This window comes from Neofelis nebulosa, chromosome 9, assembly GCF_028018385.1.
Source record: "Neofelis nebulosa isolate mNeoNeb1 chromosome 9, mNeoNeb1.pri, whole genome shotgun sequence".
Taxonomy (NCBI): domain Eukaryota; kingdom Metazoa; phylum Chordata; class Mammalia; order Carnivora; family Felidae; genus Neofelis; species Neofelis nebulosa.
In genome coordinates, this window is record NC_080790.1 from 114273410 (window position 1) to 114298246 (window position 24837).

Sequence of the window (24837 nt, forward strand, 5' to 3'; positions counted from 1 at the left end):
AACTGTGGTCTTTTTTTTTTGGTATGGAAAAATACACAGACACACAAAATGTTCACTGAGACCAATATATTTTAATACATCAGAGGAAGACAGATAAGGAATTTCAGCCCAATAAAGAGAACCCCTGTGTCTTCTATGCACTTCCCTTTACACATTTCCAACTGTAGGGTAACTCTTGGTACTTGTCTTGACAGTAGCATTCTGTCCGTCTGCATGCCATCCAGTCCCCAATAGAATTGTCCCTGGTGAAATAACATCAACAAGATTGGGTCCCTGCATATTATTCCCAGTGCATATCTCTAGTGTCCCATACCCAGAAGAAATGTTAATTAGTTGTACCTTCAGTGGTCTCAAGAGAATGTGCCGGAGCTGTGGAAGAATTTTCTCTTAGGTTTCCAGGTATAGTTGGGTTAACTGTTACCTCATCATCAAACCAAGATATGGGGGAATTAGAAAATAAATCCCAGTCATTCGTATTAACAGTTATCTGTTCTTCAAAGGGTACAGGACGTGGTGGCGTTTTAGTGTATCCGTCGTCTTCTTTTATGGGAATGCAGCACGTTAGCTTGTTCATACAAAGCAGCTTGTACCTTTCAACATGAAAACATCGTTTTCTGCAGTGCCCGATGTTATCCTTCCAACATCTTTTGACTTCCCAGCCAGCTGCAGGGAATAAATGAGTAGGATAAGTTTTTAACTCTAGCACCAATATGATAAGCATTAATTGAAAAACTTGACAACCATTACCCATCTAGAGCAATATGATAAATGCTACAAGCCATTGGGAGACCAAAAAATGAAACTGTATGTTAAATATTGTGTCATATGCCATCAAGGAAATGGGGGCTGGGTGGGGAGAGAGAGAAAGAAGGAAAGCAGAAGAAGGAAAGAGGAGGAGGAGGAGGAGGAAGAAAGAGAGGTAGAGAGGGAGACCTATGTACAGCTAATATTTAAGCCAAGGCAAGAAGGATGGAAGGAGCCAGCCAAGTACACAGAAAGCAGAGAAAGGATCAGCAAATGCTCAGTCCCACTGCTGAGAAACTGCATCATGTGTTTGGAGGAGGCTGATGAGTCTGAAGTGTAACGTGACAAGGAGCCTAAGATGAAGTGAACTTCAAGTGGCCAATGCCATCACCCAGTCATGTTACACCATTGTTCAGCATTTTGGTTTCAAAACACAGTGTGAACTAATTTATTTTATGCTTTAGATGATTAGTTTGGATTTTATGTGGAAATTAGATTAGGGAAAAGAAAGAACAGAATCAGGAAGGTGTGTTAGAAGCTTTGGCTAGGTATGATATAATGGTGACTGGAATTGGGGCTTCAAGAACTGTGGGAAAAAGAGGGTAGATTTAAGACATGGGTTGTTTGGATATGAGATCAGAGGAAGATGGAGAAATCAAAGTGCATTCCTGCATTTCTGTTGAGATAGGGGAGATTAGTGGTACTTGCCATTCGCAGGATGGTAAACTGAGGAAACAACAAGCTTTGGAAGGAAGAGAAAAGGCAGGCTCAAGTATTCACTTCAGGGCATGTAACATACACCTAGAATGTCAAAAAAGGCGGTGGAAACACCTGTAGGATCTCAGTAGGCAAGTTCGGACTCTAGGTGTAAATTTTGGAATCGTTGCTTATGGATATTTCAGACTACAGTAATGGATAAAGTATAGTGAGCTGGAATAACGTGAGATAAAAAGGGGACCAAGATTAAATTCTGGTGAGTGTCAATATTAAGAGCTCAAATAGGAGAAAAAGATCCAGAAGGAACAACCAGGTAAGTTGGAACAAAACAAGAGAATGAGACACTAGAGAATTAGATTCGTTTCTCCAAAAGCAGACCTTGGGGGGAAATTTGAGTATAACAAGTGAACCGAGAGGCATTCTCCTCCATCTGGAATCAGTTTGGAAATACGGTAGTTAGGAAAGTAAGAAAGCCAAGAAGAGGTGAGTTATAGAGTTAGTTACCAGTGTGGTTGACTAGAGCATAATCCTGTGGGAAACTGTGGCAGCCAGTGCCTCAGAATTCTCCTTGAGAATGAAAGGAGCTGGAGTATTTATCTGCCACCTGGCCAGCCAATATTTGATAGATGATCCCAGAGTGAGCTCATAATTTTCTGTCCTTTCTGGATTGCTCTGTACAGGGGCATTTCGTACACAATCAACCATGCTTTGGGGAGAACGGCAAGGTGCAGATCAGGCTAGTATGCATGAAAGATGATAAATGCCAAAAGGATACAAATAAAGTTGTATCAGTGTAACTAGGTTATGCAAGAGAGGAAAGTGTTTCTTAAAACAGTGAGTGGACATTTGTAGGCAAATATTGAGGAGAAGTTGAGTAAGATAGGGCAGAAACGTCCATTGTGTTTAACATGATGATTGTCACTGATAACCATGAGAGGAGTGGTTTCAGAGTGAGAGGGGAAAAAAAAAAAGAAAGAAAAGCGAAGTTGGTGAAAGGTGAATGAGAGAAGTCGAAGTAGAACCTGGAGACAAAACTCTTAAGTTCCACGTGAGGAAGAGCGGAGAAATGGAGAGGTTCTTGGAGGACAATACGGAACCAAGGGAGCATTTTTCAGGGAAATGACAGAGCATGTTTGAAGACGCTTAAGGAGAAACCAGTAGAAAGGAAGCGATTAATGCAGAATAGGGAAATGAGACAAAAGAAAGGCATAGTTCTTCATGGTTGGCAAGGATCAAAATCACATTCGACAGATTGAGGCAGAGAAGGCACACGTCCTCAGCTATGTCAAGAGGGAAAGAGAAGATGGGTGCAAAGACATACTGGTAGGAATGTTGACCGTGGTAAAAAGAAAAAGTTCTATTTGAATGTTTAATTTTTTTATTTTTTTGTTTTATTTGTTTAATCGGTTTTTTAGATTTCACATATGAGTGGAGTAAGATAGTACTTGTCTTTCTCAGTGTGACTTACTTCACTTAGCAAAATACCCTCTCAGTCCACCTATATTGGCTGTAAATGGCACAATCTTATACTTTTTTAGGGCTGCATAATATTTTGTCTTATCCTTATCCATTTGTCTATTGATGGATACTTGGGTTGCTTCCCTATCTTGACTATTGGAAATAATGTTGCAATAAACATAGGAATGCACATATATTTCAAATTAGTGTTTTCATTTTCTTTGGGTAAATGTCCAGTAGTAGAATTATTAGATCATATGGTGTTTCTATTTTTTTTATTTTTATTTTAGAGAGAGAGAGAGAGAGAGCAAAGAGTGGGGCAGAGGGAGAGAGAATCTTAAGCAGACTCCACACTCAACGTGGAGCCCAACACAGGACTTGACCCTATTACCTTGGGATCATGATCTGAGCTGAAATCAAGAGTGGGACGCCCAACCAAGTGAGCCACCCAGGCACCCCATGGCAGTCTAGTTTTAATTTTTAATTTTTTTGAGGAAATCCATATTGTTTTCCACAGTGTCTGTGCCAATTTGCATTCCCACCAGGCGTGCACAAGGGTTCTTTTTCTCACATCCTCACCAACATTCTTACTTCTCGCCTTTTTATTTTAGCCATTCCGACAGGTGTAAGGTGATATCTCATTGTGGTTTTGATTTGCATTTCCCTGATGACTGGTGATGTTGAGCATCTTTTCTTGTGACTATTTGAATTTTTTAAATCTTGAAGTGTGGGATAAAGTCATAAGCTGGGAGGGAGAGTCATGTAGAGAAATAGAGCAGGAGAATTAAAGAGAAAGAAAGGTCAGTACAAAAGAGCTGTCTGGGAAAGAGGAAGGATGAGCTCACAAAAGAAATATGGTAGGATTTCTAAGCAATGTGATAATTTGAGGGATGAGGATCTGAATATAAAGTGAAGCTAGCCTGCTCCATTTTACGATCATTTTTCAGGCAAGTAAATATGACCGTATTTCTCAGCAAATTGCGTGCAATGTATAAAGGTTAGTGTATCCTAGGCAGAGGAAGCAGCTAGAGCAAAGATTCTATGTCGGAGAAAGCCCGGTATGTATTAAAAGGGAAGCCGTTCTCAAAACAACCTTTTCTGGATTTAATTTGATTATGTATGAAAAGCACCTTTCATGGGTTTACATATATAGAGATAACAGTAATTTGTCTCCTGTTGCCTCCCCTGGGCCAAGAAGTTTATTCCTCTTCTCCGATGATTCATTCTCTTATTTTTTTTACTGGCTCCGATTTGCTTTGCTCATGTTAGAATTTTCTGTAAGTTTTAAGTGTAGACATTCCACTTTTTTCTTCCGAGACAAACTTTGACATCACTTCTTCACTCCTTGTTTCTACAAAGATTGTTTCTCAAGTTTTCTTTTCCTCTAGGATATCCATTCTTGAATGCCCCTCATTCAAGAAAGTGTGAGCCCCTAACTATGATACAGATTTTATTCTAGGTCCGTATAGTACATTTGTGAACTAAGCAGACAAAAAATCACACAGAGCTTACTTTCTGGCAGGGGAAGACAGACGATGAAAAACAAATACATTACCTTATATGTGAGAAGGTGATAGTGGTTTGCAGAAGTAAGAGAGAATAGATTTCAGCAGAATCTATTTGGGGTGTCATGGGGGCAGACTAGCAGTTTCTTTTTTTTATGTTTTATTTATTTTTGAGAGAGAGGGAGAGACAGAGACAGAGCGTGAGCAGGGGAGGCCAGAAGCAGGCTCCAGGCTCTGAGCTGTCAGCACGGAGCCCGACGCACGGCTTGAACCCACGAACCGTGAGATCATGACCTGAGCCAAAGTCGGACGCTTAACCAATGGAGCCATCCAGACACCCCCTGACAGTGGTTTAAACAGAAGTTAGCATAGGGTTTGAAAGAAGGTGACAATTAAATAATGACTTGGAGGAGGTAAAGGAATTTGCCACACCAGAGTCTGGGTCAAGTACATCTAAGCAGAGGAAACAGACAGAACTCTGTGGGTTGAGCAAGCCAGGGCCAAAACATTTTCCCGTGTGTGAATTCTGCCTAAAACATAACCAGATGCAGAATCAGATGGCACCAAGTTAAATATAGCCATTGACATTGATGGACAACTTGGCTTAGTAAAAAGTTACTTCACAAAACCATCAGATGCTCTCTTACTTGAAAATACAAAAATAAACTCAAATACATTAAGTAGTTAAATTTCAAAACGGAACCTATATGGGAAGATCTATAAATCAACCGGAATAAAAGCTACCCCCCCCAAATAAAAAGGAAAAACAGGCAGAACCACACAATTTGTAGACAAATTAAAATGCACAATAAATATATATGAAGTTTGACTTCTCCATACTGAATGAAGTAGAAACAATTACATCTTTATTATTCTTCATTTAAAATTTTTGATTTATGGGGGCACCTGGGTGGCGCAGTCGGTTAGGCGTCTGACTTCAGCCAGGTCACGATCTCGCGGTCCGTGAGTTCGAGCCCTGCGTCAGGCTCTGGGCCGATGGCTCGGAGCCTGGAGCCTGTTTCCGATTCTGTGTCTCCCTCTCTCTCTGCCCCTCCCCCGTTCATGCTCTGTCTCTCTCTGTCCCAAAAATAAATAAAAAACGTTGAAAAAAAAATTAAAAAAAAATTTGATTTATGGCTGAGAATGGTTATATAGAACTAATTTGTAAATATAACATAAATATACTTATTAGCAAAAATAAGGACGTAAATGTCCAATTATCAGATTGGATAAATGATTTGCAGAGCATCCATTCAATGAAATTTTGTGCAATTATTGAAAATTCAGTTGTTGGAAAATATTTAATACATGGGAAAATACTTACATTATAATAGAAAATTTAAAAGTAGGCTACACATTTTTATTCACACAGTATCCAAGAAATCTGAGGGAGAGCAACAAAACAAAACTTTATTTTTAGTTCTTTACTATTTCAAAACTTTTCAAAATATCAGCAAATAGTTCATAATCAGAAATTCACCCACCTTCTTTAAGTCTTGTGCATCCATTAATAACAATAAAGTAAGTTTCTATATTGACAAGAAATTTTTAAGACATAGTAGTTGTACCTTGCAGAAGAATCCACATGGTTCATTTACACTGGGTTTTTAAAAATCTAAGATCTAAAAAAGAAAAAGAAAATCTAAGATCGGTCTATCTATCTATCTATCTATCTATATCTGCTAGGATATACAAGAAATTGGTGAGATTGAGGGATTCTGAAAGAAAGATTGCAGAAATATTACTCTAGGGTAAGAGAGTACTTAAACTCATATAAACCTATCAAGTGCCTGATACTTTCCATCAATTGCAAGTATTGCTTTTCAATAAAAGTGGATAATTCTCAAAAGTAGCATTACTAAAAAGCAGGAATAAGCCCATTCATATCGATCTAATATGAGAAGATTACTATTTCACTGGTTAACACTGGTTAGTTATAGAGAGAGCTAGCAAGAGCTGCTCAGAAGATTGAGGAAATTCATGCCTTTAGAGAAATGTCTCAGAAGATACCCCAACATGAGGCGCCTAGGTGGCTCAGTAGGTTAAGCGTCCAACTTCGGCTCAGGTTATGATCTCACTGTTCGTGAGTTTGAGCCCCACGTTGGGCTCTGTGCTGACAGCTCAGAGCCTGGAGCCTGCTTTAGATTCTGTGTCTTACTCTCTCTCTCTCTCTTTGCCTCACCCCTGCTTGTGCTCTCTCAAAAATGAGTGAACGTTAAAAAAAAACACTAGAAAAAAATACATCATGGCCAAGAAGATTTAAAAAAAAAAAAAGGAAGAAGATACCCTAACATGATAGGTGCCTCCAACAGAGTCTTAGAGAGTAGGGACATTGAGCTGCCATAATGAGACCATTTTTGTGGTTCTTTATTGGCCCAAGGCTTTTCCTGCAGACCCTCTTTTCCCCTCAAGACACCTGAAAGCCCAAGGTCAACAACATCCTAGTTCCATTGTGCCTATGTTGTAGGGTTCCATTACCTTTGGTCACCAGATTTAGAAACCCACATATAATGAAGGCCAGCATCAGGAGGTTCATGGCTTCTGGCAGAGAGGAAGCTCTGTGTCCTGAGGAATCCAGAGCACTTTGCCCAGCTAGGACTCTAAATAGTCACCTTTACTTGCCTATCGTGGGTGATGAACCAGAAATGGGGACACCATCCAGAACACCAAACCATTAACTTGCACCACTGAGTGTGCATGACAAAATCATGCTCTGTTCCAGAAACTTTTAAAGGAAACTGAGGCCTTGTGAAATGAGTTATAATCCTGAGGAAGTATAGAGTCTGATGGAAAGAAACAACTCCCAAAGGAAGTTGTTCTCTTTAACCCTAGATGAGGCCAATTACTTCTCCTCTGTCTATATGCAGCATCATACATATACACCAATGGTAGCAGAATGCTACATGAAGATTCCACTTATTTCAGACCAATAGCTTATGACTTCCACTAGAGTATCCTCCTCTCCATCTGAATGATTGCCAAATCCATTCTGTATTCATTTTTGTCTAAGTTTTGAAGTTTAGTTTGAGATGGATTCCTTTTTTACTGTGGATATTCAATTTTTGCAGTAACGATTTATTAAAAGTACTATCCTTCCTCCATTGAACTGCTTTGGCAATTTGTCAAAACTTGTCAAAAATTATTCGGCCATACATGGTTCTCTGTTACCTTCCATTGATTGTGTGCCTGTTCCTCTGACAAAACAACATACCCTTGATTACTGTAACTGTATAATATGTCCTAAGATAGTGTACTGATTCTTCTCGCTTTATTCTTCTTTAAAAAATTTTTTTTAGCTATATACCGGTTCCTTTGCTTGTCGATACAGATTTTAGAATAGTCTTGTGCATATCCACAAAAGATCTTCCTGGGATTATGATAGCAATTGAGTTGTACCTGTGTATTAGTCTGGGGAGAAATGTTGAGTCTTCTAGTCCATGAACAGGTATGCCTACGCCACTTCATTTAAGTGTCTTTTAAATTTCTTTCTGTCCTTTTTGTTTGTTTGTTTTTTTCTTTCTTTTTAATTTTAATTCCAGTATAGTTAACATACAGTGTCATGTTAGTATCAGGTGTACAATATAGTGATTCGGCCATCCCGTACATTCCTCAGTGCTCATCAAGATAAAAGTACTCTTAATTCCCATCACCTGTTTCACCCATTCCCCATCCACCTCCCCTCTGGCATCCACCAGTTTGTTCTCTAAAGTCACGAGTCTGCTTTTGGTTTGTCCCTTTTTTAATTTGTCCATTTGTTTTGTTTCTTAAATTGTGCAGAGCAGTGAAACAATATGGTATTTGTCTTTCTCTGACTGACTTATTTCACTTAGCATTTATTGCTTGCATCAGTGTTTTGTAGTTTTTAGGATACAAGATTTAAAATATTTTTCAATTTCCACCTAAGTATTTAGTACCTTTAATTTCAACATTCACGTAAGTATAATTTGATACTTTTAATTTCAGCATTCACATACCCTTACTAGTATACAGCAATACAATTCATTTTTATGTGTTGATTTTGTATCCTGGACCTTGCTCAACTCAGTAGTTTTAGGAGGTGTTGTTTTTTTTTTTTGTTTTTTTTTTTTATAGATTCTTTGGTCTTTTCTACATAAACTACCATGTCAGCTGCAAATGAGGACAGTTTTCTTGTTTCCTTTCCAAACGCTGTCTTTTATTTCCTTTTCTGGTCTTACCGTGTTGAGTAGAATTTTCAGAATACATTAAATGAGAATGGTGAATGTGAGTATCCTTGCATTTCTGTGATCTTAGATATATTCATTCTTTTACCATTAAGTCTAACATTAAGTACATTAAGTATAAGAATAGCCGTAGGTATTTTGTAGATTTTTTTTTTATCAAGTTAGGAAAGTTTCCCTACATTCTTAGTGTTTTTTAATGTTTATGTATTTATTTTCAGAGAGAGCACATGTACACGAGCATGAGTGGGGGGAGGGGGAGAGAGAGAGAGAGAGAGAGAGAGAGAGAGAGAGAGAACCCCAAGCAGGCTCCACACTGTCAGCACAGAGCCTGATGTGGGGCTCGATCCCACAAACCATGAGATCATGACCTGAGTCAAAATCAAGAGTCGGATGCTCAACTGACCGAGCCAACCAGGTATCCCCATTCTTAGTTTTCTTAGAGTTTTTATCATGAATGCATTTGAAACTTATTCAGATGCTATTTATACATCAATTGATTGGATCATTTGATTTTTTTCTATTAGCCTGTTAATTTGTTAGGTGATATTCATGATTTTCAAATGGGGCTCAAGTCCTGATGTGGGACTCAAACTCACAAATCGTGAGATAATGACCTGAGCCGAAGTCAGATGCTTAATGACTGAGCTACGCAGGTGCCCCTGCCAGTATTTTTCTAACTAAAATAATTGTAGACTCATAGGTACTTGTAAGAAATAATTTAGAGCGAGCCTGTTTGCCCTTTATCTCGTGTCCCCCAATGGTCACATCTTGTAAGCCTATAGTACAGTCTCAACGAGGATGGTGACACTGATACATCCCCCCAATCTCATTCTGATGCCCCAGTTTTACTTGTAATCATTTGTGTGTGCATGTGTGTGTTGTGGTAGTGTGTGTGTTTGCAGTTCCGTGCAGTTTTCCCACACATTAGGTTTGTGCGTCCACCACCACACTCAAAAGATACGGAGCAGTTCCATCATCATAAGGGTCCCACCTTTCATTCACTATGGCCTTGCCAAAAGTCAGTTGAGCATATTTGTCTGATCTGTTTCTCGATCCTGTAATTTGTGCCACCAGTCCCTCCACTAATACAACACAGCTGTACCTAAGCCTTGCTCTCTGATGGAATGATACCTCTTACTTTATACTTTATACTCTGTCAAGATGGTAGGGATGATGTTCTCGTGTATCAATGTTATAACAAACTTGTCTATGTCTACAAAAAATCTTGCTTAGATTAGATAAGAATTTCACTAACCCTGTAGATCAATGCGAAGTCTTCTAATCCGTAAACACAGTATGACTCATTGCATATTTAGGTTTGTTTTGCTTCCATCAGAATTTCGTAATTTTCAGCATTCAGATCCTAAACTTGTTTTTTTTTTTTTAACTTTTTAATGTTTTATTTGTTTTTGAGAGAGACAGAGACAGTCAGTGGGGGAGGGGCAGAGAGAGACGGAGACACAGAATCCAAAGCAGGCTCCAGGCTCTGAGCTGTCAGCACAGAGCCTGATGCCAGGCTCGAACTCAGGAACTGGGAGATCATTACCTGAGCGGAAATCGGACGCCTAACCAACTGAGCCACCCAGGCGCCCCTAAACTTGTTTCGTTAAAAGTATACCTAAGTATTTCATTTACTTGGGAGTGACTGTAATTACTACTGCCTTTAAATTCCAGTTTCTGTAAGTTTATTGCTAATATATAGAAATGGAATTTACTTTTGAATAATTTTTTAAGCAAACAGACATTTATTTGGGCTGTTAGAGTTGTAATTCAGGAGACACAGATTCAAGTAGAAACCTGAATTCTTCTGTGTCTTGTCTTTTATCCTGCAACCCAGCTGAACTCACTAGTCGATTCTTGTGGATTTTTTAAAATAGATTTTTGATGGGATTTTCACCTGGAGAATCATGTCTTCTGCAAACAGGCAGCCCCTTTTTCCTTTTAAATCTTTGTCTATTATTTCTTGATTTATTGTGATGACTACAACTTCCGGTACTGGTAATGTGAAAGCAGTTAGCCTTTGATCACTAAATATGAGGGATTTATTTTGTAGATGTTCTTTATCAAATTGAAGTAATTCCCTTCTACTCCTCACCTGAAAAGAATTTTTATCATGAACTGGTGTTTTGTAAAATGTTTTTTTCTGTGACAATCAATAGGCTCATATTATTTTTATAATTTCCTTATTGATATGGTTACGTTGATTTTTTTATTTTTTTAATTATATGAAACCAATCTTGCATACCTGAAATAGCTTCCCCTTGGTCCTGGTATCTGATTTTTTTATACATTGTGGATTCTATTTGCTGATATTTTACTGAGGTATTTGCATGTAAGTTCACGAGGGCATTTGGTCTGTAGTTTTTGTTTTTAGAAATGTCTCTAGGGGCGCCTGGGTGGCTCAGTCGGTTAAGCGGCCGACTTCCGCTCAGGTCACGATCTCGCGGTCCGTGAGTTCGAGCCCTGCGTCGGGCTCTGGGCTGATGGCTCAGAGCCTGGAGCCTGCTTCTGATTCTGTGTCTCCCTCTCTCTCTGACCCTCCCCTGCTCATGCTGTGTCTCTCTCTGTCTCAAAAATAAACGTTTAAAAAAAAATTAAAAAAAAAAAATGTCTCTAGTTTCAGTAGTAGGGTAATGCTGATATCATACAATGAGTTAGGAAGTACTTCTCTTCTAGCTTCTGGAGGAGATTAAATCTTTGTACATACTGGTATCCCTCACTATGTGAAAGTTTGGGTCACACCACTCTGCTTCTATGAAAGACCTACATTAGTACCTGTTTTTGCTAACAAAGAAATCTGAAGAGGATTTTTGCTTTTACAAAAGGCGAAAAGCAAAAATAGTGATCAGTTACGCGTTTGCTTTGCAATGAGTCATTATCGAGGCAACTCACACCTAGAGCAGCCAGAATAGCCCCACCAAGCTGCTGCCCTGGGAACTACACTCAGTATCTCAGCATCAAGTTGCCATGGCTTTGCACTACGTCTCTGAGCATCTGGGCTTTGTCTGGATTTTGTGCATCCCTTAGCAGGCTGTGTCCCAAGATATCAGAAAGACTAAGAAAGGTTATCTTTCGGTCTGGAAACGCTCAACAAATTCTCCATATGAATTAATGGTAATTTCATCTTTGCTTTATGCCATTGGGCTTACAAAAGTGTTCATAGAAATGTTCTACCCTCAGATAATGGGGAAAACCCATATTGGGTCAAATTCTCCAGCGAAAGCATTTCGGCCTGGAGATTACTGTTTGAAAGCTTTTAAATTAGAAATCCAATTTCTTTAATGGTTATAGAACTAGTCAGGTGGTCTATTTCATCAAGATCGAGTTTAAATTGTTTTTGGTTTTTGAAGAATTGACCTATTTCTTCTAAGTTGTAAAATTTTTGAGTGAAAAATTTCTTGTGGTTTTCCCATCTTATTTATTATTATTATTATTATTATTATTATTATTATTGTTATTTGTTTTAGATAAAGAGAGCACATATGCTCGTGCAAACTAGAGAGGGGCAAAGGCAGAGGGAGAGAAAGGAGCAGGCTCCACACCTATTGGTGGGGGGGGGGGGTCATCATGGGGCTCGATCTCATGATTGTGAGATCATGATCTGAGCTGAAATCAAGAGGCATAGGCTCAACTGACTGAGCCACCTAGGCGCTCTTCTTTTCTTATCTTTTTTTTTTACACATTTATTTATTTTTGATAGAGCACAACCTGGGGAGGGGCAGAGAGAGAAAGAGACACAGAATCTGAAGCAGGCTCCAGGCTCCGAGCTGTCAGCACAGAGCCCGACACGGGGCTCAAACTCACAAACCCCGAGATCATGACCTGAGCCGAAGTTGGACGTTTAACCGACTGAGCCACCCAGGCGCCCCTCTTATCTTTTTTAATGGCTGTAGGATCTTAATGACATCAGTGTTTCATTGTGGACATTGATGGTTTCTGAATTGCTTCCTTTTATCTTTGTCAATTTTGAAATTTGACTTAGTAATTTTACAGATTTTTTTTTGAGAATCAGCTTTCTGTTTATTTTTTTCTTTTTTTTTTGTTGTTTTCAATTTTATTTTTCTCCTACTGTTCCCCTTATTATTTCCTTTCTTCTGCTTGCTTTGAGTTTATTTTGCTCTTCTTTTTCTAGTTTTGAGATAAGATCTTAGATTATAGAGATCTTTCTTTTTCTTTTTTTAATTAAAAAAAATTTTTTTTCTATTTTTATTTTAAGTAGGCTCCACACCCAGTGTGGGGCCTGAACTCACGACCCTGAGGTCAAGAGTCACATGCTCTACTGACTGAGCCGGCCAGGCACCCCTTTTTCTTTTTAACTGTAAGCATTTAGTGATAAAAACTTCCTTCTAAATGTCACTTTAGATGCAACCCACATATTTGGATACGACCTGTTAATTAGGAGGAAATGTGAAACACAAAAACATGCAAAAAGGTGTCGCACAAATTAGGGTTTTATTCTTCTCATATGGTATAATGTCAAGGAATGCTATAAGACTTTCACACTGACATCAGGGACCAGGCAACATCTACCCTTTTTTTCACACCCTCCTAGCACATGCTTTTGGCCCATGATTATAAGACGGCTACCTCGCCTCCAGCAACATGACTGTGATTCAAGCAGAGGGAAGTGGCAGGACAAAAGCTAATGGGTACCTGCCACTTGAATCTTGGCCCCGTCCCTCTGAAGTATCTTACAAGATCCCCCACCAAAAATATTCTGCTTAACATCACTGACCATAATTGCATCACGTTTCACCACTCTGTGTTTGCCAGATTTGGAAACGTTGTTGACATGGGCGTGCCGCTGCACCTAAACTATCATCCAGACACAACAGGTCGTGCTAAGGAGCAAAGAGGCGGAAAGGCCCAGAACGCACTCACTCCTCAGCAGATAGCACTAGGCACACGGAGTTCTCCAAGAATGACGGCATCCCTGTGGGGCCAAACTAACGATCCCGTTCTTGGAACATCAAGATCTAATCGCGCTGGCGGCCCGCAGGCACACCCCAAGCTCTGTGGAACATCACACTGGGTCAGGTGAGGAACCGCATGTTCAGACCACCCCCCCGGGAGCAGAGCAGGCTGGAGACGTGGCAGATGGAAGAGCTCCGTGGACAGGTGATCAAGCGGAGCTACTGAGAGTTCAGGAAGCTGAAGAATTTGGGCAACTGATACCAATCTGCAGCCCCCCTGCAGAACACACGGGGGCTTCTCAGAAAGCCTGTCATCTCAGGACATAGTATGTGGCCAGGCAACACTCTGAGCGTCGGTGACAAAGTATTCAGGGGCAAAGTTCTTTTATGCAAGTTGCCTATGGCCCTGCATAGTTGCATTTTCTTTCTCTGTCTCTTGGCATATCATTTAAACTTATTTTTACATTGTTTTAAGTGCTTGACCTAGAGTTTTAGTTATATCTTTTTAAACGATCTAAGTCTGCTTAGAAACACCAAGAGTCTGTGTTCAGCCCTTTCAGCTGAAATCCACTGTTAACATACTGAAGGTTTTTTGGTATATTGGTACAATGTGGTAGAAGGAAAAAGATCTAAATTTTTCTGATTTTGTCCCATACTTTTACTGAGGCTGTGTCTCAGGGCTGTGACCTTCACCAGTATTTCTGTCCCCTTTCCCAGCATATACTCTTTTGCCCATCTGTTACTCCCTTCCCTGAGAACAGTGCCCCCAATATATTTCCTTGAAGATATCTTCCCTGTCGCCTATTTTTTTCCTTAGATGAAATAAGTTTAGAGCAGGTTGGAGTGGGCAAGATACCTTTCTTTTTTTTTTATTTTTTATTTTTTAAAATGTTTATTCACTTTTGAGAGAGAGGGGGGTGATGGGGGGGAGGGAGAGACCATGAATGGGAGAGACACAGAATTGGAAGCAGGCTGCAGGCTCCGAGCTGCCAGCAGAGATCCCAATCCGGGCTTGAACCCAACCAACTGTGAGATAATGACCTGAGCCCAAGTCGGACGCTTAACCGACTGAGCCACCCGGGCACCCCAATACCTTTCATCCGGGATAAAGTCTCGGAATTGCCTTCTGTGAAATTCTTTCTCCCTAGAGACTAGACCTTTGTTAGGAAGAAAGTCTTGAAGTGTTGGCGTTGCCACTAGCCAGATACTCACTGTGAGAGCCTGATTGTTTTAATTTATTTTCTGTCAAATTGCAGCTTTTCCTCAAAGTGTGGTAATCCTAGATTTCCTGTCCATACTTAATAGACAGAACCGAAATTGTGATTGTAAGCATTTTTTATGTGGTTAAGCCTATCCTCAATTAGCTTTTGATTTAAGATGTTTATGAATATAGAAAAACATATTTTTGGAATGCATGGCACTGAAATTTCCTGCTTTATTCTCTTTATAAAAGGTACATAAGCAGAAAGATGGAGTGATTTTTTATATGCAAATACAGCACCCAAGAATATTTATGCCAACCCAGGAGTTTAATAATAAGAATTCTTTTTTTTTTTAAGTTTATTTATTTGAAAGAGAGAAAGAGCACGAGCTGGGGAGGGGCAGAGAGAGGGAGAGAGAGCCAAGCAGGCTCCTGTCAGCACAGAGCCTGACGCAGAGTTCTATCCCACAAACAGTGAAATCGTGACCTGAGCCAAGATCAAGAGTTGGACGCTCAACTGACTGAGACATCCATGTGCCCCATAATAATGAAAACTCTTTTTTTTTTTAAATTTTTTTTTAAAATGTTTATTTATTTTTGACAGAGACAGAGACAGAATGCGAGGGGGTTAGGGGCAGAGAGAGAGGGAGACACAGAAGCAGAAGCAGGCTCCAGGCTCTGAGCTGTCAGCACAGAGCCCGACGCAGGGCTCGAACTCACGAGCTGTGAGATCATGACCTGAGCCGAAGTCGGACGCTCAACCGACTGAGCCACCCAGGCGCCCCATAATGAAAATTCTAAAATGACATCCCTGTACCCTGTCTAGCAAGTAATGAGTTCACATTGTAGAAGGAAGAATAAGGTTCCAGTGATAAGATATAAGTGAGATACACCCTCATTTATTACAGAAGAAAATAGATGATAACTAATGTAGGCAAATTATAGTCATTAATTATTAAATAATAGCAGCAATTCAATATACCATTTTACCTTGTAGCATTAGTTTTCTGGAACATATATTGGATGATCTGTTTAGGACATATAGATTTTTTACATTTTTCTTCAAGTATCTTTGCATGTAAATCAAGGTAATCACTTTCTGATTTGGAAGCTAGTGAGCCTATCTATGTGAATTATTTGCTAAATCAAAAGCTAACAAAAAGAAACCTAGGTGGTAACAGGTCAAAGCAGTGAGCAGGGCCATAGGCAGCTTGCATAAAAGAACTTTGCCCCTGAATACTTTGTCACCGACGCTCAGAGTGTTGCCTGGCCACATACTGTGTCCTGAGATGACAGGCTTTCTGAGAAGCCCCCGTGTGTTCTGCAGGGGGGCTGCAGATTGGTATCAGTTGCCCAAATTCTTCAGCTTCCTGAACTCTCAGTAGCTCCGCTTGATCACCTGTCCACGGAGCTCTTCCATCTGCCACGTCTCCAGCCTGCTCTGCTCCCGGGGGGTGGTCTGAACATGCGGTTCCTCACCTGACCCAGTGTGATGTTCCACAGAGCTTGGGGTGTGCCTGCGGGCCGCCAGCGCGATTAGATCTTGATGTTCCAAGAACGGGATCGTTAGTTTGGCCCCACAGGGATGCCGTCATTCTTGGAGAACTCCGTGTGCCTAGTGCTATCTGCTGAGGAGTGAGTGCGCTCTGGGCCTTTCCGCCTCTTTGCTCCTTAGCACGACCTGTTGTGTCTGGATGATAGTTTAGATGCAGCGGCACGCCCATGTCAACAACGTTTCCAAATCTGGCAAACACAGAGTGGTGAAACGTGATGCAATTATGGTCAGTGATGTTAAGCAGAATATTTTTGGTGGGGGATCTTGTAAGATACTTCAGAGGGACGGGGCTAAGATTCAAGTGGCAGGTACCCATTAGCTTTTGTCCTGCCACTTCCCTCTGCTTGAATCACAGTCATGTTGCTGGAGGCGAGGTAGCCGTCTTATAATCATGGGCCAAAGTGATGAAAGAAAGAAAGAAATTGAAGACAGAAATAAATGGAAAGATATCCTGCGTTCACAGACAGAAGGTGATATTGTCAAATATTGTGCAGCCACTGTGGAAAACAGTATGGTAGTTTCTCCCCCCAAAAATGAAAAATAGCACTCTCATATGATCCAGAAATCCCACTGCTGGATATATAGCTGGATGAAATGAAATCATTCTATTGAAGAGATATTTGCATTCCCATGTTCTTCACAGTATTTACAATAGCCAAGGTGTGGAAATAACCCAAATGTATGTTGACGGTAGAATGGTTAAAGAAAGTGTGTATATATAAAGTGGAATAATAATCAGACTTTTCTTCATGAATTTGTGTGTCATCCTCGTGCAGGGGCTGTGCTAATCTCTGTATCGTTCCAATTTTAATACATGTGCTGGTGAAGCGAGCACAATAATCAGCCTTTTAAAAGGAAGGAAGTCCTGCCATTTTTTGACAACGTGCGTGAACCCAGAAGACATTATGCTAAGTGAAATAAGCCAGATGAAAAAAAGAAAAATACCTCACCATCTTATTTACATGTGGGCTCTCAGTCGTCAGACTGTGTGGAGGGGGAAGTGGAGAGATGGTTTCAGGAGGTACAAAATTTGAATTATGCGAGATGAGTAAATTCTGAAGCTCTGTTGCACAACAACCTGACTATAGTTAACACTGTTGTATTATATACTGCAAATTTGCCAATGGACTGGATCTTAAATGTTGCCACCACAAAAAAGGTCAAAAAAGAAAACCGTAACTAGGTGTGGTAATGAATAAAAAAAGATGGAAAGGATTAAAAGAGATCATAGACTGAAAGATGTTATTTGCCAACTGCATAGCCAACAAAGAACTCGAATAGAGTACATACACAACTCTCAAAATTCAACAATTAAAAATATTCCATTATCTTTGAGTAAATACCCAGAAGTGGCATTTCTGGATCATAGTGGCATTCCCACTAACAGTGTACAAGGATTCCTTCTTCTCCACATCCTCACCAACACTTGCTGCTTCTTGTCTTTTTGATTTTAGTTGTTCACAGGTGTGAGGTGATATCTCCTTGTGGTTTTTGATTTGCATTGTCCTACTGATGAGTGATGTTGAGCATGTTTTCGTGTGTCTGTTGGGCATTTGTGTGTCCTCTTTGGAAAAATGTCTATTTGGGTCTTCTTCCCGTTTTTAATTGGATTATTATTTGTGTGTGTGTGTGTGTGTGTGTGTGTGTGTGTGTGGTGAGTTGTATAAGTTCTTAATATATTTTGGATATTAACCCAATTTGAAAAGATGTATGCACATCTATGTTTACTGCAGCCTTATTTACATTAGCCAAGATATGGAAGCAACCCAAGTGTCCATCAATAGATGAATGGAGAAAAAAGACGTGATATATGTATACACAATGGAATGGTACTCAGTTGTAAAAAGGAATGAGATCTTGGCATTTGCAACTACGTGAATGGACCTAAAGAGTATTATGCTAAGTGAAATAAGTCAGAGAAAGACAAGTACCATACAATTTCACTGATATGTGCAATTAAAGAAACCAAACAGGGGCGCCTGGGTGGCTCGGTCGGTTAAGCATCCGACTTCGGCTCAGGTCATGATCTCACGGTCCGTGAGTTCGAGCCCCGCGTCGGGCTCTGTGCTGACAGCTCAGAGCCTGGAGCCTGCTTCTGATTCTGTGTCTCCCTCTCTCTCTGCTCCTCCCCCGTTCATGCTCTGTCTCTCTCTGTCTCAAAAATAAATAAACGTTAAAAAAAAAAAAAAAAGAAACCAAACAAATGAACAAACAAAGAAAAAGACACACAAAATCGTCTCTTTGATACAGAGAACAAATTGTGGTTGCCAGAGGGGAGTTGGGGAGAAGTGGGTGAAATAGATAGAAAAAGGGGGGACTAAAAGGTACAAACTTCCAGTTACAGAATAAATAATTCATGGAGACGAACAGTACAGCATAGGTAATAGAGTCAGTAAGATCGTAATAACGTTGTTTGGTGACGGATGGTGACTTCACTTACCATGGTGAGCACTGGGTAATGTAGAGAATTGTTGAATCATTATATTGTATACCTGAGACTAACATAACACTGTATGTTAGTTATGCTTCAATAAAAAAGTAAAGACATACTCCTCATAAGAAACACAAATATTCCATTTAGAAAATGGGCAAATGAACAGGGATTTCACCAAGGAGGATGGCATCTAAGTACAAGAAAAGATGATCAACATCAGTAGCAATTAGGGAAATGCAAATTAACACCAGCAGGAGATACTACACATTATCCGTTAGAACAGATAGCATTTAAAACCATGGCAATACCAAATGCTGATGAGGAGAGACTGAATCTCTCATACGTTGTTGGCGAGAATGTTAAATGGTGCAGGCACTCTGAAAAATAGTTTGGCAATTTTTTTTTTTTTAAAGCTAGCACTCGGGGCGCCTGGGTGGCGCAGTCGGTTAAGCGTCCGACTTCAGCCAGGTCACGATCTCGCGGTCCGTGAGTTCGAGCCCCGCGTCAGGCTCTGGGCTGATGGCTCGGAGCCTGGAGCCTGTTTCCGATTCTGTGTCTCCCTCTCTCTCTGCCCCTCCCCCGTTCATGCTCTGTCTCTCTGTCTCTCTCTGTCCCAAAAATAAATAAAAAACGTTGAAAAAAAAATTTAAATAAAGCTAGCACTCACCCCCTAGGCATTTATCCAGAGAAATGAAAACTTTTGTCCACAGAAAAATCTGTACACAAATATTTATATCAGCTTTGTTTGTAATAGCCAAAATCTGTAAACAGCCAAATGTTCTATAACTGTAGTATATCCGTACCATGGAATACTACACAGTGACAGAAGAAACAACTATTGATAGATGCAGTGATCTCACAAGGTTGTGTACTGTCTGATTCCATGTATATAACATTCTCAAAATGACAAAATTAGAACAATGGAGACTATCTTGTTAGTTGCTGTGGGTTAGGGATGTTGGGGAAGTAGGGAGCTAGGTAGCACAAGGAAGATCTTTGTGGTGATTGAACAGTTCCGCATATTGATTGCTTACACTAAACAATGCCTGTGATAGAATGACATAGAAATATACATAAACATTGCACCAACGTCAGTTTCCTTGTTTTGACATTGTGCTGTAGTTATTCAAAACAACATTTGGGGAAACTATGTAAAGGCTACACAGGATTTCTTTACTGTCTTTGCAACTCCCTCTTAATCTATAATAATTTCAAGATAAGATTTACAGTAAACAAAAAAACGAAGACAGAGCCAGAAGATGTATGTGTTTGGTGAGACATTTTCCCCTGGTTGCAAGGAGCAATGGATTTGGAGTCATTTGGGACTTCATGGCTTACCAACTGTGTGGCCTTAAGAAAGTCAATTGAGGGGCGCCTGGGTGGCGCAGTCGGTTAAGCGTCCGACTTCAGCCAGGTCACGATCTTGCGGTCCGTGAGTTCGAGCCCCGCGTCGGGCTCTGGGCTGATGGCTCGGAGCCTGGAGCCTGTTTCCGATACTGTGTCTCCCTCTCTCTCTGCCCCTCCCCCGTTCATGCTCTGTCTCTCTCTGTCCCAAAAATAAATAAATAAAAAACGTTGAAAAAAAAAAAAAAAAGAAAGTCAATTGACCTTTCTGAGCTTGAGTTCTATTGCAGAGAATGGTCTTTATCAATTTCCTAGCCCAAACTTTAGTCATTTGTGTATCTTCTTACAAACTTAACAACCTGCCATATTATCTACAGGCTGTAGTGTTACGTATTTGTCGTCTCCCACCCCCATCGGAATGCAAGAATTTGCTTTCTTCTTCTCTCAGAACTCTGTCTAGTACAGATTCACACCAGCCAGTTCACCAGTCCTCCCTGCAGGACCTGAGAGAAGTGGTCAGGCAGACTCCGTATGTAGCATTTGGACACCAGGGACCACCCCATCTCCCAGACGGTCCGACCAGTTTCAGATGGTTCTAATCATCAGAGGTCTGTCCAATTAGTGAAAACCTGCCCCGCTGCTGTTTCCAGCCAAGACTTCTGGTTCTGCCCTCTAGGCCTGCATAGAACATGTCTTTCAGAAGATAGTGACCCTACCTCTCATCCACCCATCACTGCTTTTCAGGTTAATAGATCCCTCCTTCCATCGCTATTCAGGCATAATCCCCCCAGGGTAATAGAAAGAACATGTGCTCTTGAAACAAGTAAGCCAGACCCGAATCCAGACCTCACTCCTAAGCACTGTGTAACCCTGGGCAAATGACATTTGCCTATCGGGATCCTGTGAGGATTCTAGGGGCTCATGTATGCAAAGTGCTTACGATGGCTACTGAAAGACAGTAAGGCTTCAGTGGATGGCTTCACGCTCACTGCTTTTCCTGGAGAAGGGACTACTTGGATATCAAGGGCAAAACAGGTCTCCTGATATGCACCAGGCTGTCCCTGATACCTGCAACTGAAAGAAGAAGAGAGTAGACTGGAAGAGCCCTCGGCCCATCAAAAGGTGTAAAATGACTATACCACAGACTAAGGACTCCAAAAAGAAAACCCAATGGACTCACAGACACACTTACTGATGGAGCCCAGGCAGTCTCCCCTTTTTGTTGGAGAATCTGGCGAGGGGGGAGGGTAGGTATTTTTGCTGTACTCTTTGATGGCTGAAGTCTAAGAAAGTCGCAGAAGGAGCCAGTATTAAGGATGTGGAGTAGGAAATAAGGAGTAAAGGCATAGTTAAAGAGTTGGATGTTGGGCTGGGTTAGGTGGGTCTTAGTCTGGTTTTTTTCTTGCCCGCAGTATGACCCGAGGCAAACATCTTCCACTCTCTGAGGCTGCATTTAAATAGCTGAGAAATGCCAGTTCTAAGATCTATCAGGGTATGAGTGAATACCAACATGCATTCATTAATTCATTGTTTTCAACAAACGTGCATTGGACCCTCTGGATATACAGAAATTATAGCCAGTCTCTACCTTCAGGGGCTCACTGTCAAAAGTTGCCTTTGACAATGTCAGTCTGATAGGGGAGATGAACTAGAAAAATCCTTAGTCCCGACTCAACATGAAAAACATTATGGCAGAAAGAAGGAAGCAGAAAGGCTGTGAGAACATAAGGGAGGAGGCTCCATTGCCCAAGGAGAGGAGCTTGAAAGGCTTCTTGGAAAGTGGGTCCGTTCTCTCCACAGTGTCACAGACTCGTGACAGACTTCTAGGTCCTCTGCTAATTAATGCCTTCCGCCTTCCCAGATGATGTCTCGAGAAGGGCTCTGAACATTGGATCATCGATTTATGTTGCTAACCCACAAGCTGATGGGTGGTGGGGCGGTCTGCCCTTCTCTGATTTATTGTCCATGACTCAGCCTCACCCAAGACAATAAAATCCGAGTGAAGCCCAACCTTTCCTGGCACATCAGTATGCTGCCGGATCGTTCCTCTTCCCTCTCAGGATACATTAAACTCTTGTTCCTGGCCTTACCTGTCCTTGTGCTCCTGGCTTAGGCTTCCCCAGGTAACCAGACCATGGAGAGGAGGGAAAAGGGAGTGAGAATGGGGTTCTACGCATAGAATTATTGAAAAACTGATCATGTGCGGCCGTGAAGACAATCTACAGAGATAACTGAGATGTAGTGAAAAGCCTTGGTATAGTGACTACGTCCCATAATAAGGGTGGTCTGTCACTTCCGACCATTATGGTGTTTTTCATGATGGCAAATATGGGCGGAGCCCAAAGTTTCTCATATGATGTCCCTTCCGTATGCAGAAGCAACTGCAGCATCCCTGGTGTCCTTAATATCCTTGTCCCAAATGTCAACGGGGTCTCATCCCAGGTGTCTCTCACTCCAACCTACTTTCAATTGCTACTGCCTCTGATAATAACAGGTCCCATTACTTTGCTTCTCCATTGTTATGTGGATTTGAATGTTCCTTTAAAGCAATCAGGAGAGGTCTCTTGCTCTTGTCTTAGAATACGTGTAGTGAAAAATTTGTAGGTTGACGCCCGATATCTGGAGTTTTGTGAAAACAGGCTCAAGGCGTGGAGCTGGGGCTAAGGCAGGTGATTCTGGATTCCAGACTGAACATGGCCATAGCTCTAACAATATGATAGATTTCATGACTGAGCAGTGAAGAACTTTCTGACGGAAATATTTTCTGCTTAAGCTTCCTGGGGATTCTAAAGTTTATTGTTTTTTCATGTTTGTCCTTGAGAGGGGCACCTAGGTGGCTCAGTCGGTTAAGCATCCGACTTCGGCTAGGTCATGATCTCACGGCGCATGAGTTTGAGCCCCGTGAGGGGCTCTGTGCTGACAGCTTAGAGCCTGGAGCCTGCTTCAGATTCTGTGTATCTCTCTCTCTGCCCCTATCCACCCCACCCCACCCCACCCCACCCCCACTGCCTGCCCTCTCTGTCTCTCAAAAATAAATAAACGTTAAAAAAAAATAAAAACCACAAACTTTAATGATTATCCTTGGGCGGGGCAGGGGGGGGGGCGGGGCAGAGAGAGGGAGACACAGAACCCGAAGCAGGCTCTAGTCTCTGAGCTGTCAGCATAGAACTGGATGCGGAGCTCGAGCTCGAACTCACAAACCACAAGATCATGACCTAAGCCAAGTCAGACGCTTAACCGACTGAGCCACCCAGGCACCCCTAAAGGTATTTTTTAATGTTTATTTATTTTTGAGAGACAGAGAGAGAGCGCGCAAGCAAGCAAACAAGAACGAGAGGGGCAGAGAGAGAGGCAGACAGAGGATCTGAAGCGGGTATGCCCTGACAGCAGAGAGCTCTATGCAGGGCTCGAACTCACCAACCGTGAGATCATGACTTGAGCCCAAGTGGGATGCTTAGCTGACTGAGCCACCCAGACATCCCTAAAGTTTACGATTTTTATTTTCATGATTTCCTTTTGGATTATTGCTGCTAGAAGCTGCACCCTCTCTTGGATCAGCTTTTCAAACTGAAAATCTTTGTCAATCACTGAGTTGTTCTAGAAGCAAAACAAGGTAATTCTGGGCTAATACTGAGTTGGTTTCAGCCTGCTTTAAACTCTAGTGAGGGCTAATTGGTCTTGGGGAGGGAATTAGAGCTGCAAAAGACATTTTGGGGAAAGAATTTGCACATTGATTCATGGAATCAGAGTCATCTTAATTCTGATTTTTTCATTCTGAACATCCAAGTGAGAGAAAGAGAGACTTGGGAATTATCTTCCAGGAGGGGAGTTTGGGGAAAAACACAAATAGAGGGAATCAAGATACTATGATCTCTCAAAGGAACCCAGGGTGTTGGGGAAGTTGGGTGTGTACTCTGTGTTTTATAGATCCAGATAAGGTCGAGCCACAATGTCATCTAAGTGCAGAGTTTTACACCATCCAGAATATCAGCCTGCAGGTCGGCAATATACACTGATCTTTCAATGTTCAAAGCCCTGTTCTAGGGTGTCATTTGGGTCACGCACCTGGAACAGTGCCTGGGACACGCTCTGGTGTTCAACAAAGCACTGTTGAGTGAATAATGAACAGAGTGGGGCAAAAACAGGAAATTAAAGGTATAGGTCCATTCCTTGGCAGGCACCTAGATTTGGGGACAAGGAGGAACGAGTGTTGGTGAGACTGAAAAACGACAGGTGAAAACATCACAGGTACAGAATTAAAGTCCAGTTAGAGCTGGTTGAAGGAAAGGAGATAACTACTCTTATCTTGTACATGTCGCGACCAGTATTAAGCATTTCTACGTGGACAGACTTATTTAATTTTCCCAAGAATGCCATTACATTTCAGTAGTTCATTCTAACCATTATTACTATAATACTAACATCCTTAGTCGAATAGTCTACTCTTTTTCATGTATTTTGTTTATTCATCTTTTTGTTTATTTTGATAGATGGATGGGTCAAAAGGTGCAGTTATAGAATTGGCAGATGCAGGCAATCTTGCAAAGAAAATGAGAAGAAGAAAGAAAAATGTGGGCCAAAAAGAATTTGCTGCATCCCTGATGGAAAGCACATATCCTTAAACCCTTATGAGAAACAACAGATAAGATGTCGGTTTAAGGCAAGAACAACTCGACATCCACCAACTCCTGACGTAAGACTTTTAACAGCCAGAATAATGAGTCAGTAAAGGACCTACATTGTCCCTAGCTCCTTAGACACCTG

The 24837-nt window shown here is 41.1% G+C and overlaps 2 protein-coding genes and 1 non-coding gene across 3 annotated transcripts; 1 reads left to right on the forward strand and 2 right to left on the reverse strand.

The window, feature by feature from the left end:
* Positions 1-281: 281 nt before the first annotated feature.
* Positions 282-6960, reverse strand: DEFB125 (defensin beta 125). The gene is made up of 2 exons (XM_058685198.1): positions 6903-6960; positions 282-663 (listed from the first exon to the last, which is right to left on the reverse strand). Exons 1-2 carry the CDS (start codon positions 6958-6960, stop codon positions 326-328), a joined length of 396 nt encoding a protein of 131 aa, XP_058541181.1. The 3' UTR covers positions 282-325.
* Positions 6961-17026: 10066 nt separating this feature from the next.
* Positions 17027-17130, reverse strand: LOC131486392 (U6 spliceosomal RNA). The gene has a single exon (XR_009249306.1). It is a non-coding gene; the product is annotated as a U6 spliceosomal RNA (small nuclear RNA).
* Positions 17131-22102: 4972 nt separating this feature from the next.
* DEFB115 (defensin beta 115) lies at positions 22103-24837 on the forward strand. Its single transcript, XM_058685199.1, is given in 2 exon segments — positions 22103-22196; positions 24564-24837. Coding segments are annotated over 2 exon segments (333 nt in total). The 3' UTR covers positions 24803-24837.

Coding starts and splice junctions, on each gene's coding strand:
- DEFB125 (XM_058685198.1), bottom strand. CDS start 6,960: ATGAACCTCCTGATGCTGGCCTTCATTATATGTGGGTTTCTAAATCTG. Junction 664..6,902: donor TCTAAATCTGGTGACCAAAG/GTAATGGAACCC, acceptor TATTCCCTGCAG/CTGGCTGGGAAGTCAAAAGA.